Raw genomic sequence first — 21,080 nt, forward strand, 5'->3', positions numbered from 1 at the left:
ACTACTGTAAGGACAACAGCCCTAATAATCTGTGGCAATCACCTTAACATAAGTGTCTCAAACCTTCAATCAGAAATATAATGGAGAATTACAACCCAAATTACGATTTAGTTGGGCAGCCCTGGTATATACAAATACAGAAATGCATTTATACAAATGTTTACTCTTTTGACCCTGCATAGTTTAACACAACATAGGATACAGACACATGAATTACATCAGTAGAAATGCATTAATCTTCCTCAGTGAATCTCAGAGCATGATTTCAGCCCTCCATATAGCTGCATTGCCACTGTCATTACCTTCACAAAAGTTACTAATATTTATTGAGTGCTTACTTTGTGCCTGCACTGCTCTAAGAACTTCTTACTGAATCCTCACATCAACTCTATGAGTTATATTTTCTATTTTTATTTGTCACGCACATGTATAGCTCTCACTACATGATAGGCAGTGTTGTAAGTGGTTGATGTATACTAACTCACTTGATCTTTTTAACAACCCTATGAGATAAAATTCATACCCATTTCACAGATGAAGAAAGTAGGGCACAGAGAAGTTAAATAACTCAATCAAATTCCTGCAACTAGTAAATGGCAGGATCAGGATTGGAACAAGTAACTAATTAATTACTATGCTAACTTTAAACCAAATGGATCTCAAGTTTTAGCAACCCATAGAAATCATCTGGAAACCTTATTAGAAATACAGATGCTTATCAGAATAGGGCAGGTGTTTTTAAAAACTTAAAAATTAAAAGAGAAAAAAAGAAAAAAGAAATACAGATACCTAAGTCCCTCTGAGGCTTACTGAATTTTTGTTTGCCAATAAAAGGGGGAAAAACAGAAATATCTAAAAGCACTAAAAATAGTTCAGAGTGGTGAAGCTATCAGTGGTCTTCTTCATTTTTTCCCCGAACCAAATTTTCTTCACTTTTAGAATGAAATATAGATACAAAACTTAAAAAAAACTTTGTAATTAGGTGAATGGGGAAAGAGGCACATGTTAAAGCCAAGTGGGAAAAAAGGCAGCACATATGAAGAATAGGAAGATAAGAATGTAAGCCCTGAAAATGCATCTGAGAATTGCAGAGACCTCCCTGGGTGCTGGGAAGCCGGTCCCAGCTCTAACTCTGAAACAGTGCCCAAGACTCAAATAATACCTCAGGTTTCAACATGTGTGGTTCTGCTGCCAAAACTGTAGGTATAAATCCCCAATAGCCTTAAATGTTGTCATATTCGGTGAAAAGGGATTTAAAAGGAGAAGTGGGTGGTAGTTTTACCCCACCATTAGTAATAGAGAAAAAAAAAAAGGCAGCATGGATGTTTTAGCTCTTAGCATAAGCATGCCAGAACTATGGGCTGAGGGAACAAAACACACTATAATTAGCAAATATCTGCAAGAAGCAAAATGAATTTGTTATGGGAAAAATCTTATTATGCAAAGTAACTAAAATTTCTCTTTAAATACCATAACAGGTGTTGGGAAGGGAGGAGTCTTCTTTTGTCCCTTGACTCAGAGACAGAATGACAGCTATCACCTGAAAACATAAAATGCTGCTTATATGGCAAATGTAATAGATACATAAGGAAGAAAACTGCTTCAGTCTCTAAGGAAAGGAGCTTACATCAGTTAAAAGACACTGAAATACATGAGTGTGCCCTAATTTCATAACCCGTTTTGGGAGCAAAATCCAAACTGCAGTTTAAGTGCTTCAGAATCTCCCTCCACAGAGGACAACAAAATGTTCATGTCATGACTTAGTCTCATGTACTGGTTCTCTAAAGAAAATTTTGACAATCAGGTTGCTGAAATATATGTGCAAATATTAGGTGTTCCACCAAAGCCCATCAGAATTACTCATGACATCTATCTAAGGTTTAGGATTTCGGTTAAAATGCCATGGAATCTTCAGTCAATTTCTCTCAGAAAACCATTTTGGTTTTTTGTTGTTTTGTTGTTTTTGTTATTGTTTTGAACCTAACTTATTGTTATGAATTAAAACTCTATCTTTAGTGAGACAAAAATTCTGTAATCTAGTAATACTATCTGAATAATAAAAATCTAGTTTCTCAAAAAAAACGGGGTTTCATCAATCTTTCATCAAAGAATCCTTACTCTCAAATTCTATTCTCTACATCAGCAGTTCAGAAAGGTGTGGGGAAGGAAGGCTATATCATACCTAGCCAGTCTTTTCAAATTACGCCTTTTACCTTCCTGACCAAATGCTGATCTAGGCAGAATGACAACCACAAAATGAACTGTCTCATTCATTTCTCGCTGTTATTGCTCCATGAGAAGTCATCAACTGTACCCTTAGCCTATCTCACCAGCGCCCAACCTCTTAGCTTAAATTTTTGGTTCTTAGCATTAAAAATGCATTTCCAAGGCCAATGGTGCAGCACCGCAACTTTCTATTGCTTTAAAGCATTTCCTTCCCTTTAAAATATTTAAATGATTATTTATGCCTTGGAGCTCTGACAGGTGCAAAAAGCACCAAAGTATGCATATTCTACAAGAAATTTAGCATAGAGGTTCAAAGTTCATGCTGAAGGAGGTCTCTATTCCTCTTCATCCCTGCTTTTGCAGTCTAGTTTCCAAAGAGTGGGTTCAAGTCTACTATAGCTGAGGCAGGGATGGTTCACCAGTGCTTAGAAAAAGCTGGAGAAATTGAATGGAAAAAAAAAAAGCCACTTGGCTACTTTTGCACCCTTTCTGAGTGGCTGGAAAATGTACCTAAACATTCTCCCTCATCTTTCTAGAGCTTCCTGGCCGCTGAATATACAAAAGAAAGCACTGCCCCATTCTATGAGAGTCAGAGACAATGACTCAGGTAGGATGAGGAGGGGATAAGGGAGCAATGACGGCAGTCAACCCAAAGTCAGGCTAATAAACGGACTGGAAAATACCCAAGAAGATTCACAAAGGGAACTGAGGGTCTTTTCTCCCTCCCCCTTGGAATGCTTTTTCTGTCATTCCTGATCTTGTTATTTATGCAGGCGTTGGCATTGTAGTTAGCAACCTCAAGCTCTGGGATCAAACAAAGACCAGCAAAACCTCTCCCTTACTTTGGGAAATGGGTGAGGATTAGAGTTCGTTTTTCAAGAGGCAGTTTATCTTTTTCCTGTCTTGCTTGTTCCAGGAGTTGTCGCCTCATAACGGTGAAGACCGAGCGAAGCAATGTTCTCCCAAACACCTGTGTGGTTTCGTACCGAGGTAGACTGTCGCAGAACTGTGGCACGTTGCAGTAACACAGCCACCTGCGACAAGAGAAGTCAAGCACCATGAATATCCCGTAAACCCCCAGGACATCAGAAATATCCAATTATGTTTATCTCGTACTATTAACCATAGCAGAAAAAAACTAGGCCTGCAATAACAAGCAACAATATCCCTACCAGCTAGTGAAACCTGGGAATTAGCTTGCCTTTACACCACCATGTGTGTCTAATTCTGTTAAAATCAACTTATTCTGCAGCATCACACAGTGAGTCCTGGAGTCAAACAGCCCCTGGGATCAAATTCCTGCTGTGCCACTTAACTAGCTGCATAACTTTGAAAATTTAATTACGCTATTTAGCCTGTCTTTCCTTACCTGTAAAATGGGGACAACAATAATACCTACTTCACTGGGTTCTTGTGAGCATTAAATGAAATGCTGTATATAAAAGACACAGTATCACTGGAGTTACTGGCACACTAATGGTAGTTTAAGTAAAAGAAAAAATTAAAGGAGAAGCTGAGGAAGTCTCTTCTGTGAAAGAATCAGAATTAACCACCTAGTCCTCGGAGTAAAATGTGAAGATTTATTTAAAAAGCCTACACAGCACTTATCGGAGGTTTGGTGGGAAGACAACGATCTCCAGTACTGTTTAAAACTCAAGTCAAAAATGTAGGAAGTATTAAGCTTCTACCATCTGTCACCTAGGTACATTTTTCAATGACTCAGACTCAAAGTCAAAAATGCACCTCAGCATCACTGCACGATGCTGGAGGAGGACCAGACCAGAGGGAAGCCAGTTTTCTTGAGATCTGACCACAGTTCCAGGGTACACTGACAACAGAGGTCATCTAATTTAGAAAGTGCATTTGGCCAACATACAGTAGAGAGTAAAAATCTATTCAAAAATAAACCTCTTTCTTTTTCTCTCTTTTTTTGAGACAGGGTCTCACTGTGTCACCCAGGCTGGAGTGCAGTGGTACAATCTCGGCTCACTGCAACCTCCACGTCCTGGGCTCAAGTGACCTCAGCCTGCCGAACAGCTGGGACCACAGGCATGCACCACCACACATGGCTAATTTTTTTGTATTTTTTATAAAGACGGGGTTTCACTATGTTGCCCAGGCTTGTCTCGAACTCCTGGACTAAAGAGATCCACCCATCTCGGCTTCCCAAAGTGTTGGGATTATAGGCATGAGCTACCACACTCAGCCAACCATACTTTTTTTTTTTTTTTTTAATCTCCTAGAAGTGGAAGATGTGAATTTCCCAGGACCCAGCAACATAAATGTAAGAGTGGTAGCCATGGAGGGTGGCACCAAACGAGGAAAAGGTCAAAAAGCGTTATTCCACAGATTCTTATTCCTCGAGAGCAGACCCAAATCACCCTCTTCTAGGAAAGGACTGCCTTTCAAAAATCAAACCTCTCCTCTCTATGTGCTTTCCTGTTCTCCTTTAAAACGGGAGACAGCTCTCCAATGTGCCCAAGCTGCTACAAAAAGCTCCCGATGAACTTTGAGCCCTTTAATGAAGAGAGGAATAATATTATTCATGCTCCTGACATTTTTTTAAAATCTTATTCTGTATTATAAAATATTTCGCCTGTATGTGTGCTGGTGGTGGAAATGGTGGTAGCTGTCGCAGTGGTTCAAACACCTTTGCAGAAAATGCTTTCATTAGTGTTAGTTCGTCTGCCTAGATTCAAAAATAACCTAAAACTTCCGCTACTATTTCTATTTCTTCTCTCAACTTTTTTCCTTTAATAATTTACACCCCAAATGTCGTTTGTTTACAATACTGAAATGGGTACCTCAAGTGTTAATGTTGTCTCTTGTCTGAAAGAGTGATCTTGGTAGCAGAAAAAAACTAGAAAGTGCATTTATTTTGTAATTCATAAGGTGCTTCATATAGAAATTCATTGCTTTCAAAGTCAATTCTTTGCTAGATGTTAGTCTGTGGCCACTTAATTAAGTTAAAAGAATGGGCTGGCCAGGCATGGCATGGTGGCTTACACCAGTCATCCCAGTGCTTTGGAAGGCCCAAGCAGGAAGACTGCTTGAACCCAGGTTCGAGACCAGCCTGGGCAACGTAGTAAGATGCCCATCTCTACAGAAAGTTTAAAAATTAGCCAGGTGTACTGGCACACGCCTATAGTCCTAGCTACTTGGGAAGCTGAGGAGGTAGGATTGCTTGAACCTAGGAGTTCCAGGCTGCAGTGAACTATGATTGTGCCACCGCAATGCAGCCTGGGTGACAGAGTGACAGAATGAGACACTGACATGCTATCTATCTATCTATCTATCTATCTATCTATCTGGGGCTGAGGGGAAGTCAGATCCCAAATAACTAGTAATGAAACTATAAATGTAGAGTTAAACAGTCACAAATCTTCATAATCAGAAGTTCAATTTCATGAGACTTAGGCAATCACAAGACTATCTGTAAGACTTAATATGGTCATGTCTTTCATGTCTTGCTTAACAATGGGAATACATTCTGAGAAATGAGTCAGGTGATTTTATCATCGTGCAAACACTGGAGAGTGTTCCTACACAAACCTAGATGGTAGAACCTACTACACACTTGGCACCTAGGCTCTATGGCAGAGGTCCCCAACTTTTTTGGCACCAGGGATTAGTTTCATGAGACAATTTTTCCATGGCTGGGGGGTAAAAGGGATGGTTTCTAGGTGAAACTGTTCCACCTCAGATCATCAGGCCTTAGACTCTCAGAAGGAATGCGTAATCTAGGTCCCTCACATACACAGTTCACCATAGGGTTCATGCTCCCATGAGAATCTAACGCCACCACTGATCTGACAGGAGGTGGAGCTCAGGCTGCAATGCTCACGCGCCCACCACTCACTTCCTGCTGTGCGGCCTGGTTCCTAACGAGCCACGGACCCATGGTGGACCATGGCCCAAGAGTTGGGGACCCCGCTCTATGGCACAGTCTATTGCTCTTAGGCTGCAAACCTGTACAGCATGTTACTGTACTGAATACTACAAGCAACTGTAACATAATGGTAAGTATTTGTATATCTAAATATACCTAAACATAGAAAGGTACAGCAAAATTTTGGTATAATCTTAAAGGACGACTGTCATTATATATGGTCCATTGCTGACTAAAACGTTGTTATGCAGAACATGACTAAATTTTAAAAATAACAAAATATGTCCAATCTTCTGCAATGAAAGGTTTAAAGATTTATTGTCCAATAAAGCTTTCACTGATGATGGCGATGATTCTATGTCTCTGCTATCCAACACAGTAGCCACCAGCCACTGGTAACTATTGAGCACTGGAAATGTGGCTAGTATGACCAAGAAGTTTAACTTTTAATTTTATTTAATCAATTTCAATTTTACTTTTAAGTGGAAACAGTGTGAAATGTTTTCCCATTAAACACAACTTGATTGTTCTAGTAGGACTCCATTTAGTTTTAATTGTTTAAAATTTAGCTACTGAATTAAGATGTGTGAATACACACTGGATTTGGCCGGATGCAGTGGCTCACACCTGTAATCCCAGGACTTTGGGAAGTTGAGGCAGGTGGATTACCTGAGGTCAAGAGTTCAAGACCAGCCTGGGGAACATGAGGAAACCCCATCTCTACTAAAAATATAAGTATTAGCCAGGCATGGTGGCAGGCACCTGTAGTCCCAGCTACTTGGGAGGCTGAGGCAAGAGAATCGTTTGAACCTGGGAGGCGAAGGTTGCAGTGAGCTGAGATCATACCACTGCACTCCAGTCTGGGAAACACAGCAACACTCCATCTCAAAAAAAACAAAAAAAAAGGAAAAAGTAAAATAAACACTGGATTTGGAGGTTTGAAGGACTCAGTACCAAAAAAGTAAATATATATCCTTAATAATTTTTCACAATGGTTACATGGTGAAATTATATTTTTGTGCATTTTTTGTTTTTGTGGTTTTGTTTTGTTTAGTTTTTGAGACAGAGTATTGTTCTGTGCCCTAGGCTGGAGTGCAATGGCATGATCTCAACTCACTGCAACCTCCACCTCCCCATTCAAGCTACTCTCCTGTCCCAGCCTCCTGAGTAGCTAGGATTACAAGTGTCTGCCACCATGCCTGGCTAATTTTTGTATTTTTAGTAGAGACAGGGTTTCACCATGTTGGCCAGGCTGGTCTCGAACTCCTGACCTCAAGCAATCCACCCGCCTTGGCCTCCCAAAGTGCTAGGATTACTGGCGTGAGCCACCATGCCCAGGCAAAATGGTATTTTTGATATATTGTGTAAAAAATATATATATGTATTATTGGCCAGGTGTGGTGGCTCATGCCTGTAATCCCAGCACTCTGGGAGGTCAAGACGGGCAGATTACTTAAGGTCAGGAGTTCGAGATCGGCCTGGCCAACATGGTGAAATGCCGTCTCTACTAAAAATACAAAAATGAGCCAGGTGTGGTGGTGCATGCCTTTAATCCCAGCTACTCGGGAGGCAGAGGCAGGGGAATGGCTTGAACCCAGGAGGTGGAGGTTGCAGTGAGCCACGACTGAGCCACTGCACCCCAGCCTGGGAGACACAGCAAGACTCCGTCTCAAAAAAAAAAAAAAGATATATATATAAAATTCAAAATAATTTCTTATATCTATTCATTTTATATGTAGCTACTAGAAAATTTTAAATTATATATCTGGCTTGCATTTTTGGCTCATACTATATATCTATTGGACAGTGCTGATTTAGAGTCTAAAGAGCATTTCCATTTGAGGAGAGATCTGCAGACGTCTAAGGCTCTAAGACTGACATTGTTTCTCCTACAAAGATGATAGGTTATAAATATTATCATAAAATCCTAAAAAGTTATCCAAAAGTGCTTTAACAGGTTATTCAGTCTTCCCAGGGTAGAAGAAGACAGCATAGATTGTTATTAGCTAGTAAAAATTTTCAAATAATGGGTTTTCATTCATTTCCTCAAAGTCATTTTATAGACCTCAATTTATACTTTTCAACTTTTTCTTAACTTTCAAGATTAATCTTATTTTGTAATCTGTAAAGTTCACAGTAGATTAAGACAATGAGGCCAAGTCAGTGTGTGTGTGTGTGTGTGTGTGTGTGTGTGTGTAAGAGACAGAAAGAATCAGTGTGTGTGTGTGTACTTCTAGTTTTGTTTTAATATACTGATTGATAGTATTGCACATAGTGAGACAGAAAGAAGGAAATGGACATGCATGGGCGCATGCATTCCTCCAAAGAAGTAACTGTAGGAAAAGATTTTACCTACATGACTGATTTCAGGTCTACTAAAAAGAAGCAAAATGATGGTTCATTCATTTTTGTATGTCTAATAAGGATGGTATTTGCATGCTATTTTCTGACTGTTCAAATAACTCCCAGATTTTTCACATCATCATGATGATTTGTAACTTCTGTGAACAGAATTTTAAAACGTGAACACGGAAGACCAACTCATTCTACTGACTTGCTGAACTGAAAATCCTGTGGTTTTCAGGAATAAACTGACCTGCCCTAGTTCACAGGGACTGAGGCCCAGTTACTACCGAAGTCCAGACTAGAAGTCAGATCTCCTGTTTCCTAGTGTTCCTTGCGTGCTTCCTGATAAATTCTGTTCTAGATTTACATGTCTAATAATGAATGCTCAGTACACATGGCAATAGGCTATACATCATAGAAGAATGGCTGAATGGCTGAATAAAACTGTTTCCCAAAACAAACAAGTTAGTTTCAGCTAACTTGCTATGTATTCTTTTTCTTCTTCTTCTTTTTTTTTTTTTTAAGACAGGGTTGTGCTCTGTCGCCCAGGCTGGAGTGCAGTGGTAGGATCATGGACGGCTCAATGCAGCTTTGACCTCCTGGGCTCAAGCAATCCTCCCACCTCAATCTCCAGAGTAGCTGGGACCACAGGCACATGCCATCACACCCAGATAGTTTATTAATTTTTTTTGTAGAGATGAAGTCTCATCCTGTTGCCCAGGCTGGGTTCAAACTCCTGGGCTCAAGCGATCCTCCTGCCTCAGCCTCCCAAAGTTGCTGGGATTACAGGCATGAGCTACTGTACCCAGTCGCTCTGTATTCTTGTGAAACATCTCCTCAGTGTGGGTATAAGCTTTAATTTTCAAAAGTTCTACACAATTCAAAATCTAAGACTAATTACTTGCCACTTTCCTTCAGCAGACTGTTGGTGAGTTGTAGTTTAAGAAGCCATAATCCTCTGACTTTCTTTTCGGGTTATTTCTTCATGGAATTATAATAGTGTACTATCATCAAATTCAGGAACTTCAAAATATTTGCCCACATTTTTTTCTATAACCACAGTGCTTCTGCAAGTATATATTAGGTACAGTTAACATACACTTATGTAACAATATTTAGGCTGAGTGTGGTGGCTCACGCCTTTAATCCCAGCACTTGAGGAGGATGAGGTAGGCAGATCACCTGAGGTCAGGAGTTTGAGACCAGCCTGGCCAACATGGTGAAACCCCATCTTTACTAAAAATACAAAAATTAGCCAGGCATAGTGGCACACACTTGTAATCCCAGCTACTCGGGAGGCCAAGGCAGGAAAATCGCCTGAACCCAGGAGGCGAAGGTGGCAGTGAGCCGAGGTCACACCACTGCACTCCAGCCTAGACAACAGAGCGAGACTCCATCTCAAACAAAAAAGGATTATTTATATTTGTCTTTTATTCAGAACAGAGAAGTTAAGCAGTACTACTGTCCAGTCTGCTTTTAATTTTTATGGAATAAATATTTACAAGTTAGCTCTGTAATGAACACAATCATTTTCTAAGTCCAGTCTTTTCCACAAAGAATCCTGTTTAACTTCATTTTCAGACTGATGTACTGCAAACATTTTCGGCACATCTTTGTTCTAATATTTACAGTAACTGCCCTAAGTTATAAGCTGAACCAGCGTTATAGGTCCTGAGGTTCTCTTACAGTAACATCAAGATAAAGCCTGCTGGTGCCTGCAGCCAGTAATATTACCCATTTTTGAGAAGATCAGTATCAGTGAGACATCATGCTGTGGTGGTATGTGGTTTTTTTAATTCCCCATGTGGTCATGGCAGTGAGGTTTTACTCTGAATATTGATTCTCCTAATTTTCACAGGTTGTTCCTCTCTACTTCCCTTTCCTCATCAACATGACGCGATGGTGGGGACGCGGGGGAGGCTGGTGTCATCTACCTTCATTTCCTTATTTATTATTAATAGGGGTTCTTGGTCTACATTTCACCTAGAAATCAGCAGGTTTCAGACCTCATCATGGCATATTCATTTCAGTTTCTCTCAGCAAGTTTCTCTTTTCCATTGTCTGACTCCACTCTTTCCCTTCAGCTGTTGGCTCAGGATGCTGGGCTATAAAGGACTCTTTTGCCGTTTTTCTATTCCCTGCTATCTTAATTTCTAAAGTGATATTCAAATAATTACACGCTCACTCAATTATACATTTAAGGCTTTAGCTTAATAGCTCCACATTGGCAGTGACTGAGTTTTAGAGAACAATGTGCATGGGAGGAAAATGATGATGAGCATCTTCCCGGCACCTGTTCTGTGTGTCAGAAACTACATACAAACCACCCATGGAATACATACAAAACTCATGACACTTGGACAGAGAAAGAAATCAAAGGTCTCTTTAGACCAGAGACCGGTCTAAAGCTCACATAACAAGGGAGAGATGGACCCACACCATTCAAACCCAGCACTCATCCAAACCAATTTCCATTTTTACTACTTCTTAAGTATTTGTAAGTGCCACCAACTTCTTAGTAATTCTCAAAGACTACCTTGCATTTTTCTTCTGTTTTCTAAAATATCATAGCTGGGCACAGTGACTCACACATGTAACCCCAGCACTTTGGGAGGCCAAGATGGGAGGATCGCTTGAGGTCAGGAGTTTGAGATCAGCCTGGGTGACATAGTGAGACCCCCATCTCTATAAAAAATAAATAAATAGACAGGCATGGTGGCATGTGCCTGTAGTCCCAGCTACTCAGGAGGCTGAGATATATGAATTGCTTGAGTCTAGGAGGTTGAGGCTACAGTGAGCTATGATCATGCCACTGCCCTCCAGCCTGGGATCCAGAATGAGACACTATCTCTAGAAAAAAGAAAAAGAAAAAGAAAAAGAAAACAAAATATAGTAATGTCTCCCAAGCTGCTTCACAATTAATTCTCCTTTTTCTTGATGAAACAATTACTTTCTCTGTTAAAAGTGGCAAATGAATTCAGGGCCTTGGCTTTGACAAATATTTAGCTTTGTCAATTATTCATAGATGGGATTAAAAACTATATATTTTTGAGAGACTTATCATCTCAACTCTTATTATAAACAAGAGTTTCAATAATATAGGACTACTGTTAATGTAAAATCCTAAAATGAAAGATACAGAAATAAAGATATAATTTAAAAACTTATTTTGAAGAAATCTGCAATTCCTATAAATATCAATTATTAAGGAGAAAATACTTTGTAACTGAAATTGCATATATTGTAAAAGTAAAGAGAAAGAGAGGAAAAGGGTGTGCTACACATGAAATTAGGTCAATGACAGAGAGGAAAGCTTATTTTAAATTATACCATTCTTCCATGTTATCTGCTGTTACAGAAAATAACCTGGGCACAAGTGGTCTTGACAGGCTATCAAAAGATACTACTGCCCACTTTAAATCAGGAAAAAAATAAGCACTAAAGCTTCCTAATATCCCCTGATGGAAGCTTGATGTGCCTCTGAAATACAAACAGAGAAAAGTTACAAAAAAGTTGAAAAGAATAGATGACCCAAGTCACACTCCTACAAATGAAAATAAATGTAGGTCATTATATTTTGTATGGTACAAGTTTAAGATTTGTAAAACCAATTCTATTATTCTGCAAGTAATAAGCAATAAAAATAAATTTCCACTTTAGAAGAAAATATATGTTCAATCCAAGACTATCTGCAGAGTTTGAATATCCAGCAATAGAGAAATGGTTAGGTAAATTAGGGTAAATCAACTCAATGGACTATAATGTAACCTGTGAATTGTTTGATATGATGTTAAGTAAAGACACAAAGGCTACAAAATTCTACATTTTCTTTCATTATAACTAATATAAAATGTTATTTAAAGGGACAAAACCTGGAAGATAATATGTATAATGATATCAGTTCTATCACAGTTCTGGATCTAAGCTAATCTTCCCTTTAAAAGAAAAAAAATTTTTTTTGAGACAGAGTCTTGCTCTGTTGCCCAGGCTGCAGTGTAGTAGCACACAATCTCAGCTCACTGCAAACTCTGCCTCCTGGGCTCAAGTGATTCTCTTGCCTCAGCCTCCCAAGTAGCCGGGATTACAGTCATGTGACACCATGCCCAGCTAATGTTTGTATTTTTGGTAGAGATGGGGTTTCAGCATATTGACCAGGCTGGTCTTGAACTCCTGATCCAAGTGATCTACCCACTTTGGCCTCCCAAAGTGCTAGGATTATAGGCATGAGCCACCGTGCCCAGCCCAAAAAAATTCTGTAACTTCATTATATGGTCATTGCATTTTTTGAGTGAGGGCTCTAATTAATTTCAGAGTTATAGTGTAGCTATCTAGTCAGCGATATTCAATAGATAAATAATACAAGTCACATATGGATTTTAAATTTTCTAGTAGCCACAATGGAATGGTAAAAACAGGTAAAATTAACTTTAATATATTTTATTTAATCCAATATATCCAATGTACTATCATTTCTACAAGTAATCAATATTTTAAAACTATTAATGAGCAATTTTAAACTCTTTTTTGGTACAATCATAGAAATCTCAATTCAAACTAGCCACATTTTCAAGTGCTCATATGGCAAGTGGCTATCATACTGGGTATAGATGATTTACATCCCTCACCCCTCAACATATTATGACAGTAATGAAAAGTAGGAGTTTGTAAGTTAAATTATAAAGACATTATCTCTAAATTAGATGGAGTCATAATGATAACTAGGCAACCCTCTACTTACAGAGTCAAGTAGAATTTTATGTCTGTAACAGGCTTTATGGGGCCAAAGGAAAAGAACTTGCATCTGATTACCTTGTGTAGTTCTCTTTGTATCCGGAGATATCATCATTGGGAGATCGCAGTCTTCGTTGAGATGGTGCCTCCAGATGCCAATAGTTGATGCGGTTTAGGAACATTTTTGCCAACTCAACTATTGTTTGCCTTTCTTTTGCTGGCAGGTGACTAAATTTGTACTGTACAAAGTTATTCACACCCTTAAAAAGAGGGAAGGCAATTTCTTCATGCAGCTATGCAATCATACTAATTCTGAACACCCACACAGCCAGCACGACTGGTGGTTATTAGCAAAAGAACAGACATTTTTCTATTCACAAAAATCTCTTCCTTTTCCCTAAAAGAAAATAGCAATCCCCAGTGGGAATCTTGCCTCAGATCACAGTGGATGAAAAGTGACAAGACAGAGAGGTTGTGAGTTATGACTTTACGCCTGCTGAAATCCTGAAGCATTAAGGAGAAAATCAAAACCATGAACTGAAAAGGTCAAAACCCTGAATCAAGAAAATATGACTGTTGTGCAGAATAATTATTGCTCCACTATCAGCAGAGTAGCCCACATATAATGCAGTTCTTAGATAAATATTACGTTTTTACATTACCAAAATGCTAATCAAAAGGCTGCTATCATGCCTGCCACTGAACTAAACAACTAAAATTTAAACTCTTTACTATCATTTGTTCGAAGTCAATAAGCTTACCAAAATATATATATCATTCAGAATTATGGGCTTTTTAAAAAACTGTTAATTTAATCTTTCTATAGAATATTCCCATCTCATCTAATTTCAAATAAAAGAGCAATGAATTCTTATTTCATAGAGTTTGGAGGCAAAATAAAATTTACTGAAAACTGACTGATAAAAATGCATTTACTTTTAAGGACTCTGGTATCATGACTTCAGTAGTCATTCTCATCAAAAAATTCAGTCCTGAGTGTTTTTGTTTAGCCAAACAATGAAAGGCTAAAAAAGTGATGCTAATGAAAGATACTGACAACACCTAACAGAAAAACTCTTTACATTTTAACAGATTCCCTGAGTAAAACGGCTTCTTTCCAGGAATCATAATGTAGCAGGAAGTCCATTTCTGGGTACAAAATCTTATTTCTTTTTTGCTTTTTTTGCTTGACTTACAATGTTTTTCACATTGCTACTAAATTCCCTCACCTCAATAGGCTTTCTCAGACAGTGCCAAGCAAATGGACAAAGACTTCATTTTAAAGCATCAACAACAAGAAAAAGCACATTTCATGTGTTCTTACAAACTACATGTTCTACTTAATGTTTTTCTTCCCCACACACACAGTAAACTCTGAGTATATAACAACCCTAAAAGGCAAAAGCTAGATCATGTATTAAATTAGGTATACACCTCTGATCCAAAGCCTCCAGGACAATTTCCACAGACTGGTAAACATCTCTAACCTGGGTATGGAGGAGGGAAGCCATAGACAGACATGTAAAAGGAGGATTAAAAGATTTCTTCAGCCTTAAGCCAATAAAAAGAGGACTTTTTAAAATCTTTTTACCTGTTCAATGCTAGGTTTTTCAAATGGGGGTTTCTTTTCCAAAGAGCCTTCAACCACAGGTTTTCCTCTTTGTAAAATAGACTTTCTCAAGAGCTGCAAAGAAATCATTAAAAAAAAATCTTAATTGCTATGTCTGTCTCTCTCTCCTCTCTCTTTTGTCTCTCTCTCTCTCTTACACACACACACACACACACACACACACACAGCCTTTAAAGGAAGTTACCATATTCTATTTATCTTAACTATATATAAATAAATCCTTAAGTCAATAAAATGGGCAACGAATATCAGGTAACCCAAATTGGCCTTCATGTCCATAGCCAGAGTTATGAGGAACTGGACATCTTTCATATTCTGGGCAGCCTAGGCCACCCGTGCTGGTCCAACAGACACCACTGTTCCATTCACTTCCCTCTTCTCCTACTGTTTCTGGCTTTCCATTGACCCAGAGGCCTGGTATGCAACCCTACACACTTGGCACATGCCCCTCCAGGCCACTGTAGGTGTGCTGAAGCTCTAGAGGATCTTATTTAAAGACGTGAAAGACCAAGATCTATTCTGCACAAAGGAGGCCAGGCGACAGGGGCTGTCTACAGCAGCTGCACGGCATACGCATCATCTAGGGCCCAGGCTCTTTGGGAAGGAAGTCTGCAGAGCTCTAAATGGGCAACTTTCACTGTTGCCGTCTTTTTTTCATTTCCCTTCCATCCGTAGAAGGCAGGCCAACTGTTCTGGCATCTCAATGCCCACAAAACAAAAACACTGCTCTTAATTCCTGCCACTGGAATTTAAAGCTCTCAAAGAGCAAACAGAAAAGAGAACACAGAGCCACTCACCAAGAACAACGCAGAAAATAAATTTGATATTGAAATTCTTTACCTTCAATCTTGGCTTGAATCTTCTGTAACTTTTACATGTGGGTCAGTTAGATATGGCCACACATTTACTTAAGTAACATCAATCCCTCCTTTCTCTGCTTACTGCCTTTTCAGTAGAAACAAAACATGAAAACCATTCTCTCAGAGATAAATGGAAATCAATGAACCACCAAGGTTGAAGATGACCATGTCTTACCACTGAACTGTGTCTTACAAAGACCTCGACTCCTTCCAGGGGTGCCACACAAATTATGAGTATGGGGCATTTGTTCATCCTTTCAAGTATTATGCCCATCTTTAGAAAAGTAAATTTGTAATAAAGATAAGTCATTGTGTATGTTTCTAAGAATATCTAAAGATTGGTCATAAAAATTAAATACAAATAATTCTGGTTGCTTGCTTTTTTCCCCCAGTTAAAATAAGACCATTTAGGAACTTGGCCCATTGGGGGTTTCAATTTGGAGGTAAACTGATGGATTGTGGAGATGTTGAACTTCAGTTTATCTATAAGATGATGAAGCTGAGATAAGTGGGCATATAAAAAAGTTCTTTTTTTTTTTTTTCTTTTTTTTTTTTTTTGAGACGGAGTCTCACGCTGTTGCCCAGGCTGGAGTGCAGTGGCGCGATCTCGGCTCACTGCAAGCTCCGCCTCCCGGGTTCCCGCCATTCTCCTGCCTCAGCCTCCTGAGTAGCTGGGACTACAGGCGCCCACCACCGCGCCCGGCTAATTTTTTGTATTTTTAGTAGAGACGGGGTTTCACTGTGGTCTCGATCTCCTGACCTTGTGATCCGCCCGCCTCGGCCTCCCAAAGTGCTGGGATTACAGGCTTGAGCCACCGCGCCCGGCCAAAAAGTTCTTAATAGCAGCAGGCATTTGCATCCTTAATTTCACCAGACAATCTTCATGGTTCTTCATATGTATTATCTCATTTAATACTTATAACCTTTTGAGGTAGGTGCTACTACTAACAAGGCAGATTAACTTGCCCAAAGTCACATTTAGTAAGTGATAGAGCAAAGTTTTAAACCCAGGTAGTTAGACTCCAGGGTCACACTTGTAAGCACTAAGATATACTTCAACTTTAGGACACAGCTTTCCACTGGATTTATGTTCAACATCTAAGACTGATTTTATTAATAATATTATTTGGGATGTTGTCTCACTCTGTTGCCCCAGTTGGAGTGCAGGGGCATGATCTCAGTTCATGGCAACCTCTGCAACCTGGACTCAAGCAATTCTCCTGCCTCAGCCTCACAAGTAGCTGGGATTTATAGGCATGCACAACCACGCCTGGCTAATTTTTGTATTTTTACTACAGCGTTTCACCATGTTCACCAGGCTGGTCTCGAACCCCTGACCTCAAGTAAAGGGCCTGCCTCAGCCTCCCAAAGTGCTCGGATTACAGTTGTGAGCCACCGTGCCCAGACTAAGACTGAAATTTTTTAATGCTACTAAAATATATAACACATTTTTACTTTAATTATTGACACATGAGACACAGAACTGCCTTTCTCCTTTTTTCTTTTTAAAAAATCATGGGCCAGGTGCAGTGGCTCATACCCATAATCCCAGCACTTTGGAAGGCCGAGGGGGAGAAATCACTTGAGGTTAGGAGTTCGAGACCAGCCTGACTGACAATGTGAAACCCATCTCTACTAAAAATACAAATATTAGCCAGGCATGGTGGCACACATCTGTAATCCCAGCTACTCGGGAGGCTGAGGCAGAAGAATCACTTGAACTCAGAAGGTGGAGGTTGCAGTGAGCTGGGATCACACCACTACACTCCAGCCTGGATGACAGAGTAAGACTCTGTCTCAAAAAAATTAAAATTAAAAAAAATTGTAATCATTATTTTTGTTTTGTTTTTAGGAATTGCCTTTCAGAAGCTAAGGAATAGATTATTTATAACTCATTTGCCCAAGAATAATACTTTTTGCAGGAGGTGGGGAGAATGCTGAATATTTTGGACTGTGTTTCCACAAGCAAATATATATGTACTGTTATTTTAAGATGAAGGAGGGAAGAAAGAGAGAGAAGATGTACTTTAAAGCAGAGCAATGCTTTCTGGCCTGTTTGGTTGGTTATAAACCAAAAAGAGGCTGACAGGATGGAAACCTTGACACCACCTTCACTTCCAACAGGGTAGTGGGGAGCTGCCAGGAAGCACAGTTCCAAGACAAATAATAGCTGTAGTCATGCAGACCTTGTTTTTCTTCAACTAAGATCTTTTTCCACAGAAGCTCTAAACACTGTGAACCTACCAGGGCTCGAGCTGAATGACTCAAGCCTCACAGCCACGTCAACAAGTTGTCACCTGGATGCCTAAAGTGGTCTAGTGCCTGTTAATGGCTGTGGGGAATCCAGCTGTTCATATTCTCTCCCTTCCCCCACTCTCTTTCTCTTTCTCTCTCTCTCTCTTATTATTCTTTGTAAAGTTAATATCCCCAAATTTAATATCCATTAAATTTTAAAAATATAATTCTACCTCCCTCTCCTATCTCCTAACCACCCAAAAAACCCCATTAGCACAATAAAAGACAAAAGTTAATAAAAAGGGGGAAAGGCAAAATTATGAATTAAATAAGTTCAGACAAAGAAAAGAAAAAAGCTATAGGAACTGGATACAAAATTTGCGCTAAGATTCCTAGCAGCCAAAGCAAAAGAGGGAACTTACTGGAAAATTTAGCTATTTTTGTCATATAAAAATGAAGCACAAATAAATATAAATGAGTTAAAGGGGAGTTATTTCCAAAAATGAAGCACAGTGCTTCTTATTAGAAGAGGCAAACTTTTCCTACCCATAATCTCTGAGTGCTTTTGTTTTGCTTTTAACATCCTTGTAAGGGTTACACAATACAACATAATCTACAATGCCCTCAATAGCAGGTTTATTTTCTTTTAAGGTTATTCCTTCTGGCAGCCTCGTTTATAGATCTATTTTTGGCAACCTGAAGTTTTGCTCTCCATTTCCACCACTGGTTTGCTTCCCACATCTGTTAGTCCCGGGCCTAATCAGAAGCTTGACGAGATGTACGTCTATGGGAAAGGAATGGATGTGACCCACATGGAGCTGAGGTAGAACTAGTGAAGAGACAGCTAGGGGAATGGTAGCAATAATCGGTGACTGGTGTCAGTGAGAAACAGATAACGGTGGCTAAGATACCAAAATAAACTTGGAATATCTTGATTCCTCCTCTTAAAGCATTAGAGATAGGACTTACAGCCACTCCTCCAACTACATCTCCTCCCACTCATTCCTCTGCTCGCTGGGCTCCACCATGCTGCCCTCCTTGCTATTTGGACATCACTTCAAGCTCTCTTAGTGCACGGCCTAAAATACCTGTTTTTCCCTCTGCCTGGCAGGCTCTTCCCCCAGCACTTTGTACAGATGGCTCCTATCTCCCACTCAGGTTTTGCTCAACTTCCATCTCCTCAGAGAGGCTATCCTAACTGACCTTCCTCACTGGCATGTCCCCAACTCGCCACCATCGCTGCCATTCTGATTCCACTTATCCTACTTTGTTTCTCTTCAGAACACTTATCACCACCTGCAGAGATATTATTTACTTGTTGACTGTCTCTTCTACTGAGATGTATACTTCATGAGGGGAAGAACTCTGTTTTGTCCACTGTTCTATCCCTCATGCCTACATTAGTGCCACATGCAGAGCAGATGTGCAATAAATATTTGTTGGGTGGATGGAAAAATCTATTTGCACATGCAAATCAAGACACTCAACTTTGCATACAAGTGTGAAAGCTCTCAGAGACAGTGATGTGTTCAAAGTATGGTGGGTCATTTTAGAGAATCCATCATGAAGAAACGTATGGTTCAGCACACTCTGAGGGCAAAATGTACCATGAGTTGAAAGTCTTCACACACATGACCTGGCATATGGAGACGGAGCACATTTGAATAATGAGAGAAAATGTTTTTAAAATGTTAAAATCTCACCTTAAATAGGTAGAAATAAACTTGTTTGGTATCTGCATCTTCTTCCTTGTGGACACAGGTAAAGAGATATTCCACATCCAATACTATTCCCAGGAGTCTGTTCATTTCTTCCTCTGACACATTCTCCAGGTGGGAAACATGAGCAGCTTATGATAAGATCAGATAAACATATATAAGAACTCAATTGGAAACCAAACATTCCCCATTTTAAAATAGAAGGTTCTCTCTCATCAATCTTACCATCAATCCTTTAAGCTCATTGGGAATAAAAGAAAATTTCTGAACTCCTGTAGGACTGAAGTCTTCTCAGAAAATCTACCTATAATTAAGAGACTACCATGTTCCTGAGCCTTAGTCTCCTCTTCCAACATTAAAAATGGGCTGGTGACTAATGTATGCAAATAATGCACATTTTAAGAACCAGTATTGGTAGCATCAAGACTAGTCCTGATAGGGTCAAGTTCTTAGGTTTCCATAAAAGCAAATTCTCTACCATGTCAAGAGGGTTCTCTATGGTCCTAGTCATGAATGCAGGATTTGTAAGTTGGTGGTTCAGAGATGCAGAAAACCAAGCTCCCTAAAGGTGTAGCTCTAAGTCCTATGAAGAGCTCATTCACCAAAGAATATCATGATAGTGTAAAGACTGAAGGCCTTTTTCTTCAGCCTTTCTGATTGAGACACACTGAAACCTCACTGTCTGCTGCAAAGTCCCCATGGCCTATTTTAGCTTGAGATTCAACATCTTCCATGATCCAACCGCAAACCCACTTTTGCATCTTTGTTCTGTTGTATTACTATAGTTTTGTGACCTATCCATTGACCCTCTCTTCACTCATCCTTTTGTAATCTCTTCTACTCAAATACAGTCCATCTTTTAAGGTTATTGCATTTAATCCCCAACCCCATGTAGTCGGCATTAGTAATTCCATTTTACAATTGAGGAAACTAAGGCTCTGATATGGTTTAGATCTGTGTCCCCACCCAAAAGTCGTCTCGAATTGCAATCCCCACATGTCAAGGGAGGGACCTGGTGGGAAGTGATTGGATCATGGAGGCAGTTTCCCCCATGCTCTTCTCATGATAGTGAGTTCTCATGAGATCTGATGTTCAAAAGTGTTCGACAAGTCCCTCCTTGCTCACTCGTTCTCTCTCTCCTGCAACCGTGTAGGACTTGCCTTCCTTCCCCTTCGCCTTCCACCATGATTGTAAGATTCCTGAGGCCTCCCCAGCCATGCAGAACTGTGAGTCAATTAAACCTCCTTTCTTTATAAATTATCCAGCCTCAGGTAGTTCTTTATAGCTGTGTGAAAATGAACTAATACAGTCTCAGACAGACTAAATATTGTTTCACCAAATGTCACTCAGCCAACAAGGCAGAGCTAGGGTTTGAAACTGAAAAAGATTTGACCCAAATTCTAAAGCACCTACAAACATACTTCTGTTGATTAAATGATTCACTT

At 39.6% G+C, this 21,080-nt stretch overlaps 1 protein-coding gene across 3 annotated transcripts in view; it reads right to left on the reverse strand.

The window, feature by feature from the left end:
* KAT2B (lysine acetyltransferase 2B) overlaps positions 1-21,080 on the reverse strand; it is a 116,363-nt gene that overhangs the window by 40,076 nt on the left and 55,207 nt on the right. For 2 of the 3 annotated variants that reach the window (XM_045387018.3, XM_045387017.2), the window contains exons 3-6: positions 19,621-19,766; positions 14,784-14,876; positions 13,271-13,452; positions 3,069-3,260 (exon numbers count right to left, since the gene is read on the reverse strand). In XM_045387018.3, the coding sequence (XP_045242953.1) occupies positions 3,069-3,260; positions 13,271-13,452; positions 14,784-14,876; positions 19,621-19,766 (613 nt within the window). Of the gene's footprint in view, positions 1-3,068; positions 3,261-13,270; positions 13,453-14,783; positions 14,877-19,620; positions 19,767-21,080 lie in introns of those variants that run through there. The other variant, XM_074030900.1, reaches the window with a different exon arrangement.

This window comes from Macaca fascicularis, chromosome 2 (assembly GCF_037993035.2).
Source record: "Macaca fascicularis isolate 582-1 chromosome 2, T2T-MFA8v1.1".
Taxonomy (NCBI): Eukaryota; Metazoa; Chordata; class Mammalia; order Primates; family Cercopithecidae; genus Macaca; species Macaca fascicularis.